The sequence below is a fragment of the Macrobrachium nipponense genome, chromosome 2 (genome assembly GCF_015104395.2).
Source record: "Macrobrachium nipponense isolate FS-2020 chromosome 2, ASM1510439v2, whole genome shotgun sequence".
In the NCBI taxonomy this organism is placed as follows: Eukaryota; Metazoa; Arthropoda; class Malacostraca; order Decapoda; family Palaemonidae; genus Macrobrachium; species Macrobrachium nipponense.
Genome location: NC_087201.1, coordinates 24,987,450 through 24,997,666, shown reverse-complemented (window position 1 = coordinate 24,997,666; position 10,217 = coordinate 24,987,450). Strand labels below are relative to the sequence as shown.

At 36.1% G+C, this 10,217-nt stretch overlaps 1 protein-coding gene across 1 annotated transcript; it reads right to left on the bottom strand.

The window, feature by feature from the left end:
• Window positions 1-5,499: 5,499 nt before the first annotated feature.
• On the bottom strand, window positions 5,500-6,977 carry LOC135221404 (uncharacterized). Its single transcript, XM_064259184.1, has 2 exons — window positions 6,596-6,977; window positions 5,500-5,797 (listed from the first exon to the last, which is right to left on the bottom strand). Exons 1-2 carry the CDS (start codon window positions 6,928-6,930, stop codon window positions 5,632-5,634), a joined length of 501 nt encoding a protein of 166 aa, XP_064115254.1. The 5' UTR covers window positions 6,931-6,977; the 3' UTR covers window positions 5,500-5,631.
• Window positions 6,978-10,217: the final 3,240 nt, after the last annotated feature.

The following is a 10,217-nucleotide window of genomic DNA, read 5'->3' as shown; positions in this document are numbered from 1 at the left end:
TGTTATTCGTGTGGAGAAGTTAAAAGATTTCTGATAAAACTAGTGAGTTGAAATATATTAATACGAGCATACTTGTTAGGCTCAAATATGTCTTTGAGAAAAAAAAGATTGTTACATCTCCATGGATAATTTTTATGTATATATCTTTTTTTGTATGAAGTGATATGAACAGTTAGAAAAAGGTTAAGAGATGTAGGAGAAAAGTTGAGAAACCAGAAAAAGGATCGTTAATGTGTTGCAGATGATAAACTATTGATTGAGGCCAGTGAAGAGAAATCGCAGAGTCTTGTAGAAGAGGTGGCTGTAAGAGGAAAATTTAAAGTGTAATGTTATGAGGGCAAATGGAAACTATGAAGCTTGGAGAATGAATGCTCATATGGATGGGGAGGAACTGCTGAGTCGTTCGTGTATCTGGAGGTAAAACTGATAGATTGTGGAAAGAGGAGAAGAGAGATGAATCACGGAATAGTTGAAACCGGAGAGGCAACGGGGCCTGTGGACGAGATATAGAAAAAGAACGCTACAATAAGAAAGCATAAGGGGATTGCTGAGCCGTCTACACCTTTATGGAAGTGATGTGTGTGGTGATGGCTAATGAAATAAATGAGGTTAAGCTGTTGGTATGGTTTGTTTGCTTGGCAAGCTATTGTGCGAAAAGGACTGGAAGTTAAAGAAATGTGGAGTTGTTTATAGATTTGGTGGAAAGATGGATCAACGTTTTAAAATGAAAGCTGTTTAGCGAGTGTGGAAAACGCACTCGAAAGGCCATTCTGTGTAGTTATATTTAAGATTTATGCACAGCCGTTCACTCAAACTTGCTTAAACAATTTAAGGACGAGCTAGGCCCATCATTTTTTTTATACTTCCTAAAACAAAAACACTGTTTATCATTGTTTCAAAATGCAGTTGCTCATAAGTAGACGGGTCTACTGCTTTCCTCCAACCTCACTCACTCATTTTCGTTTTTTCTTCCTGTTCTTGTTTGTTTCTGTGAGAACGAGGCTAGGCATCCTCTGTATAGGCCGGTCCCATGGGCCTCTGTGTAGGACGAAATCCTCTCTCTCTCTCTCTCTCTCTCTCTCTCTCTCTCTCTCTCTCTCTCTCTCCATTTCGATAACAGTCACAAAAGTCGTAATTGCAGAAAAGTTTCAACGCGTGAGTCCCTAAATGGCAGTCAGTGACCACGCCAGTCCATAATAGCGGTTAATGACAGCTTCCAGTTCTCACAGATAGATGGCGCGAGATTTCCTTTATTTTCCCATGGCTGGCTTCCGTACTAGGGGGTTTGTCGAACACTCCGTTCAATTTTCCCCACCAAGGCCACAAACCTGGTCGAGCGAGACCGAACTTCACGTTTATGGTTCATTAAACGTCTCGTGCATTCACCCGTGAGTGGGCGTGTGTGTACGATTTGGGTGGGGTGTCTAGGGACGTGTCTGATTCTCTGTGACATGTCATCTTAAGCAGGTTATTCAAATATTCATTTTCTTAAAGTCTTCTTTGAACGTCATTAGTTTCTTTTACCTGGGTTATTTTTTGCTTTGTACGTCGTCGAAAATACAGTTTTTTTTATGTTAAATGCATAACAGGAATTCTATCATTTCTGATACGCTTTTCTTAAAGATAACTGGTGCATCAGCTACTAAAATACATCACTGACAGTTATCAATACTTACATCCTTTTTAAATCACAGATTTCTCAGTCAAATTTCAGCTGATTTGACACTAGAATGAATCTGCGATCTCCAATTTTTTGTTGTCTCACAAATTGAAATAATATCTAACCCTCCCCGAGTTTCCGTGAGCGATCTTCTTTTATTTTTCATCGCTGACCCATACTGCGCCATATTTGGCGTCCCGTGTTACTTTTCTGACCTCGCCGTACATAGGCAATGATAAAGCGCCCCAGTGGCGTCACCGGTATGGTTTTGGCCTGCCACTTCGGTGGCCGCGAGTCCGATTCTCAGGCATTCCATAGAGGGGTAAGAGATGTGTATTCCCGGTGATGGCAGTTCATCTCAACGTGGTTCGGAAGTCACGTAAAGCCGTTGGTCCTGTTGCTGAATAACCACTGGTTCCATGCAACGTAAAAACACCATACAAACAAACAAACATAACCAATATGGTAGGAACAATGCAACCATTGTTGATCTTTGGACAATGGATTAAGAAATCCACTTTTTATATGCGATTCCTATACGGCCCTTCTCTGCAGAAACTGTAGTACTTTATTGTAGCTTTGCCATTCAAATTCCTATGCTGACATTTTCTGTATAAAACAATGTTACTGAGTTTTTGCGATCAAATTTCTCTCACTTAGGTCTTCAAATTCAGAAATTCTATACCAGCAGCTTATATGGAGCTCTGAATCTACTTTCAAAATGCATGTGCTTGAATTCCTTGGGCAAAGACGCTTTGCTTGCAAGCAGCCTTTACCAAATAACCGTCTCTGTCCAGACACATAACTTCTTCATGAGATACAAGGCTTTCTAAGATGATGCATCAGAACAAGCGAATATGCTTAAAAATTTATATAATACTGTTACCTCTACGATTCGCGACAAGCTGAATCCTTTCGATAGGACTCATGTTGTCTGGTATGTTATTGGTCAAGGTTGAATATGTATATATATATATATCTATATATATATATATATATATATATATATATATATATATATATATATATATATATCTATATGGATATTGAAAGATATATTCCATCTTCGCAAAATGAAATATGTTGCCTTCTCGAATATCAGTTACACTCTCTCTCTCTCTCTCTCTCTCTCTCTCTCTCTCTCTCTCTCTCTCTCTCTATTTCTCCTTCAACTTAGACTTCCTCCACTCACAGATGCCCAAAGGAGAGAGAGAGAGAGAGAGAGAGAGAGAGAGAGAGAGAGTAACTGATATTCGAGAAGGCAACATATTTTTTCATTTTGCGAAGATGGAAATATATCTTTCAATATCCATATTATATATATATATATATATATATATATATATATTATATATATATATATATATATGGTGCCAAAGTTGGAGGCGGTTGCTGGAAACCAGATACAACAGCATCGGAAGAAGGAGAGATTCCAAAATCCGTTTTTAATGTTATTGATTAAGCTAAAAATTTAAAAGAACAACAGTATTAAAAATAGACTCAGATTAAAACATGATAAAAAGTTATTTCTTGACATGAAGAAATGCTAAAGGGAACAGTGATTACCAGGTAGTGCTGAAGGCAAAAAAATATGTGATTCCATACAGCCAACAGAGCCTGTTGGTAGTAAGGAGAAATACCTTTTTAGCAGGTTTTTTTTTTTTTTTTTTAGGTGAGGTTCAGATTTAAATATAAATAAATAATGATTCGGAAACACTTCTGAGTGCTCCTTCATGTACTCACGAGAGAGAGAGAGAGAGAGAGAGAGAGAGAGAGAGAGAAATCTTCATTACATATCTTAGGTCTAGCTAATCAACGCCATGGAACACTGATATTAAACATGGAATGCCCTATATTGTTGCATTTTTATCAGATATTTTAAACTATATAAAGTCTAGCATAGGCTAAAAAACGATTTTAAACTATAAAGAATACTTAAAGGTGCATTTAATAAAATATCCCCACTTAATACCAAATGGCAACACCGCCTCTGGGTTTAAAAAAGGGTTCGTTGTAACGGGGCTTTTGGTTGGTGTGCTTAAGGCGCGAAGAAAATAAAAACGATTTTAGGCCTATATGCTTTCGATGTTGATTTTTTTTATATAATTTAAGCAATAAAGTATTTTCTCTAGTCTCTATATAACTATTTTCAAGTACATTATTGCTAAAATTCATTTGTAATTTCATTAAATATATATTTTTCTAAAAGCACAGGATATCAGCCGCTGCATCTAAGATATTTTGCCACTGCAAAATAATATTCAGCTCTTTATAAGTATTCATAAAAGATATGTATGTGTATTACTTCGCATCCTGTGCTTTGCTCGACATAGAACAAATTAAGGATTAATTTCACTTTAATATCTTGACGAAATGGATTTGTCGCAGGTATAAAAATACTTGTCTTACGAAAACAACAGAACTTTCTATCAAAAATACCATTTATCTTTTAGATGAAACCATGCCGTATAATTGTATGCGTCTGTATTCATGATAAAAAACGGGAGTTACGTATTTCTGATTAACCAAATAACTAAATGAATGCATAGGCAAGAATTAAGGAAAGCGATGTTCTTTGTTTTATCAGTCTGCGATCATGAAGTTAAACACACAAAATTAATTTAAGGACCAGAAAATGTTCCCCTAGACCTAGAGGCTATACGATAGAAATGTCAAGTATTCCAGGGTGCCTCTTCATTAGATTCAGAACTGATTTAGATCAAACCAAAGTGGTTTGTGCCACAGAGTGGGAATACATTTGCATCCTCAAATTAGAAGTGAACTAGAGCACAATGGGATTATGGTACTACAGCCATCTTTTAGTGTCATGAAGTACTAATTTCATTATCAACTTCAACTGAGCTCTTAAGTTTTTCTTTTGTGTCGTGGATCTTCACTTCACTGTTTAGACCTAACATTCTATGTTAGTACTAGAACTGAAATAATGAGGTGAAAATATGGTAGCCTAACGCTAGGCTTAGTTATAATAAAGAATTCTTACTTTCTACGGTAAAGTAATATAATGACGGAGAAGATAATCGGATAACGTTGGCATATTAGTAGCTCAAACGTAATCATAACCAACTTATTTTGGCTGGTAACGTTAGCCATCCCCCTCCCCCAAGAGAGAGAGAGAGAGAGAGAGAGAGAGAGAGAGAGAGAGAGAGAGAGAGTGGAGAAAAATCAAGTGAATATAACAGCTTAATTTTTTGAATGTATGTATGTATGCGTGTATATATGTATAAATGTATCTATTTTCAATTCTGCCAGAAGCAAGTCAGCATGACAGGCTCCTTTTTTAAAGACTTCTTTACGATCTCTATTTCTGTTTCTTATTCCTCCGACAAGCATCCTGCCGGCAACTGAGGTCTGGACAGGAAACATTGTTTGCAAACAGTTTGGAAACTGTTTACAAACTGTTTGCAAATAGTTTGGAAACTGTTTGCAAACACTATTCGCAAACTTTGTTTGCAAATACTGTTCCCTATAGTGTGGATAGGCCTTAAATTAGTATATTTTTTAAACAAATATAAAAAAGAACAAATTGGTTTTGATCACCATGATTCAGAGACCCCTTTTACCCTTACATGATTTTTACGGGAGGGACAGGACAAGAATTACCGATCAAAAATAAAAGAAAGAAAAAAACCTGCCAGTTATCTCTACCTCTTGCTATTCCTTCTAACCACAAATTCCTAGAATTTAGTCTCATCGTCACTCAGTCAGCCAACGCAGAGCCGTATGGCTCTGAGCCAACGTAGGAAGATTATTCCAACTCAACGGTTCATTATAGCTAAGGAAAAGTAATTCCCAATCTGTATATCATGTTTTCATTCCAGCATTAATGCTTAACATACCTTTATTTACACAGACTACGTACGTGCATAAACTGTGTCAGACTGCGTGCAGAAAGACATTTATATCAATCAGAAATAAAGACTAAGAAATCCGAACTAGGCGTCAGTGCTCCCTCAAGGTAAGAATCCCATGACAGTCTCCATGAGCTGAGTGCCATTCAGAGGACACATGAAGTAGGTCTTCCCGCAACTGCCGTGACTTAGGCCTAAGGCTTTAGCCTCCCGGTACTCCCCGAGAGCTCCAAGCCCCCTGATGTCCTCTCCTGGAGTGAGCGGTGCCCTGAAGTGAATGAAATTATTTGTAAGTCATGGAGAACTTGCACCAAGTGGCATCTCCAACCGATATTGAATTTATTATTTATTTGCTTCTAAGGAATTTTAACATTAACACGAAATACCAAAAATGACCCAGAAAGCAGCGTGGAAAAAGATTTAAAAAAAATAATAATAAAATAACCATGGCATGCTTCATAAAAACGAATTTTGAAAAGGTGCGCTTATAAATAAATATAAAGTGAAAGGTTTACAGTACATTAAGCGGAAATATGACTGTTATAAAAGGACAGTGTGTGATTATACACGCACACACGCATATATATATATATCTATATATATATATATATATATATATATTATATATATAATATATATCTTTATATATATGTAGAGCCTGTGTGTGTATGTGATTACAAATTGACCCCCGCCGGTCAGAAATTGGAACCTCAGTATGTATGTATGTGTGTATATAATATATAATATTATATATTATATATATATATATATATATATATATATATATATTATATATATATATATATACATATATATATATCTATATATATATTATATACTATATATATATACTTATCCCTATTATATATACTATATATATATATATATATAATATATATATATATATATACTATAATATATATCTATATATATATATATATATAAATATATATATATTGTTTGTATGTATAGTATGTATGTATTTATATATATGATCGTGCATTATATCTTTGCAAACAAAAGCAAGCCTATTCACATGCATGGCGTTAATATTAAAAAAACTCACCCCACAAGATCGAGAATGGCCATCTCCTCGTCGATGAGATCGCGTGGATTTTCTGCTGCCAGTTCACACATCAGCCTCAGTCCACATCCCGTCACATCCTCTCGCCTGATCAGCTCCATCATTCTCTTGAGATTGTCTTGCCCGTCATCGTCTTCGCGGCCATATCTAGAGTACGTCTTCTTCTGGTGCTTCTTGTTCTTCCTTCTGGTCCCTCCCCGCCGGGAAAACAGCGCTGCTACTCCGGCTAGGCCTAGCCCAACGGCGCCGGCTACCGCTACTGCCGCTGCGCCGGCGGCTAAACCAGCTGCGCCGATGGTGATGGTGTACGTTGTCATGTCAACGACCTTCTGTGACGAGCAGAGCGTTGTTATAGCAAACAGCTGTCGTGATAGATCGAGATGAGATGTAATAGCGTCTTATCTGAGCTATCAGTTAAGACCTGTTGTGCTATTTTAAAGTAGGCCAATTCTCGGTTGAGTGCAAAAGGAACAAGAGAAGATAAATGGGAACGGATGAAACAAGAGCTGATTGCTCATTCATAACCTCATAAAACCTTGGTTTTAGTTTGAACTGACTGTGAAATTAAGTATGAAATTTTCAGGCAACAACTCATCAGCTTTTACGCTCATGAAAGATCAGTCGTCTTAGTAGATTTCACTCAAAGGAATATCCTATTTTATATTAGTGGAAACTGGATATTGGGGTGTATTTTAAATCCATCGCATAGAATAACTGCTGCAGTGTTTGTCACTTTGGATGATGGAGTATTATGAAACCCCTTTACGTTTATTGAATATTTCAGTGAGGATTAAGCAAAGCAAGCATAACACTTCATACTCAATGAATTATATACTAAACGATCGATATAATGAATGGCATCTATACATCTGCAGCAGTTACCATTAGTTCCAAAGGTGTTCGGGTTGTTGCAAAGGTTTGACAGATTTCTTGGAACTTCTGACCTCTCGGTTTTCCGTCTATACGAATGTGGAAACACAATATGCCAGTCTCTTAGGTGCCCCAAGCATATTTTTCAAGGGTGGGTGCCAAATCTTGATACATAGTACAGTAAGTTCCAGAAGTGAAGCGACAAATTTCAGAGGATTTCGTTCGAAATTCCCTAACTGGCAACTACAACTCGTAGCTGAAAAACTTTTTTTTTTTTTTTTTTTTTTTTTTTTTTTCTACAGTGAAAGCTCTATCAAGCAAGATAAAGCAAACATATGATGCACAAATATCAAATCTATGGTATTTATAAAAATCATAAGAAAAAATTACGATAACAGTAATTATTTTAAAGTTTAGTAATTACTTCAAACTATAGAAACGAAACAATGTGAAATTCTCGTTCAACACAGTATTACCAACATTACCAATGTATATTTCGAGCAATGTGGAAACATATTTAATCATTATTTCATTTTAGCGATGCATAAAACCATGCAAGTATCAATAGAATGTAAAGGGAAAATCTCCGCGACATTAAACATAATCAACCATGAATGCACGTAGATTCAATAGAGAAGTTGGGTGCGGTTGGTAGTTCTGATTCTAGCTTCTAGGATCGAGCATAAAACACCATCATCGAGAAAGGTTCTAACTGCTGCTGCTACCTTCAGGTGACTAGGCCTAGTTCCGGGCATAGCAAGGCTTACAATGTAGGGCCACTGTTTGTTATTTAGGCAAAGATAGAACCATCAGGACTGACACCAGGACCTCTCCTTGTACCTGGGAAACAGACTCGCTATATAAAAAAATAAGAAAAACGGTCGCAAGCAACCAGAACACCCGTAAAATCACCACCTGGTTAAGTAGGGAAACAAAAGACTCCAACCACCTCTCCCGACCTCTACCTCTACCTCTACCTCTGCCCACAAAACTAAATCTACCATTTTCACTTCAACCTTTTCATCAAATCTTCGAATCATATCCCAACCGTGAAATTTAAGACTGAATTTGCGTAAGTGTGCGTATCATAAAGGAGTGATATCACCCAAATTCATATTTCCACGGACAACCAGTAATCAGTTCGATCCAGTCAAGCATTATTGTATAACAGAAATTTATGAGTTTTTGGGGATGTATATTATATATATATGATATATATATATATATATATATATATATATATATATATATATATATATATATATTTTCTTATACACACACACACACCACAACCCACACACACACATATATATATATATATATATATATATTATATATATATATATATATATAAAGAGCACCAGAGCATGACCAATAGGCCTAGTGCTCGATTCTTAAAACAGAACCCCCATCTGTTATTCCTTGACTAGATAAAAAAAAGTCCTGAGAGAGAGAGAGGGAGCATTAACAGGGAGATACTCGAATGAACTAATGCTCGCCAGGCATATTCACACTCCGGATCGTATGGACAAGAATAGTCTCACTTATGCACTGAAAACAAAAAGTGGAAACCTACGAAAATACTCGTTTGATGCGACCCTGAACGCAATTCCACATGCAAAAATTTGCACAATTGAGAAATTCGATGAAATTATTAACTAACATGCTGGAAAATTTATTTCCTTGATTCTTGAAATAGGCCTAACCATGTAACCAATGCTAAACGCACATATAACTTGGATAACGTTTTTTTTTTTTTTTTTTTTTCATTTTACACCAACTTGTCTTATTTATATTTCATTTAATCAGATGCTAAATTTCGCTGTGCTTTATCAAAAGGAATCATAACTTTCAATATAACGCTATAAAAGTAGAAAGTTAATTTACAAATATTTGACCAATACTTATGCACTCGGTTCCTGCTACCACTCTATGGTGAACACTTGATATCACACTTTGAGAACCGCAGATATTTCAATGGGGAAATTTTTTTGTTTATAAGCAAATATTGAACTAACATTGATCATTCACTGGGGATACACTTTCTGTGCTTATATAGTTAATCACCGAAATGTATTATCAGATAAATAGGATGACAATAATTGGAATAAAAATATACTAACTGGCAACTCCACGACAGAGTCTAGAGAAGTACGATCAATTCTGAGATTTGTGCTTCACTTCTGGAACTTAACAAGAAAACTGAAGATACAGTTTTCATTAGCTTTCGTTCATCCAATTTCCCATTTGTTTTTACTGAAAAGACATAATATCGCTAAATTTACTCTAGAGTATAAAAATGCACTGGAAATTATATCATATAAGTTAAAACTGCAAAACAAAACCGTTCAGACACTTAAAAACACGAATTTCTCATAGAGATCTGGTAGATAGAATGTGAATTTCTGATTTTAGTACTATGTATCACGACGACAATATTTACTCGTGTTGCTTCATGAACGGGGATATATTGCATCATCGTAAGTGGTGAAAGCAATTATTTTAGTTTCTACAAACTTATGTTTGTTTTCCAAAGCGATTAAAGTTAGTTGACGTCACTGGCATTCAATGTTGCGACGGCTAAGCTATGTTGAACAAATCTAGTTGCATCCTCAAGAGCGTTTTCTATGATGTGAGGAGGAGCCCTAGAACTTCGAGCGGGAAAGCGCAAGTCACTGGATACTTCAAACTGGCTAACGTAATGGATTTCACACTTTGATTACTTTGACGTTGA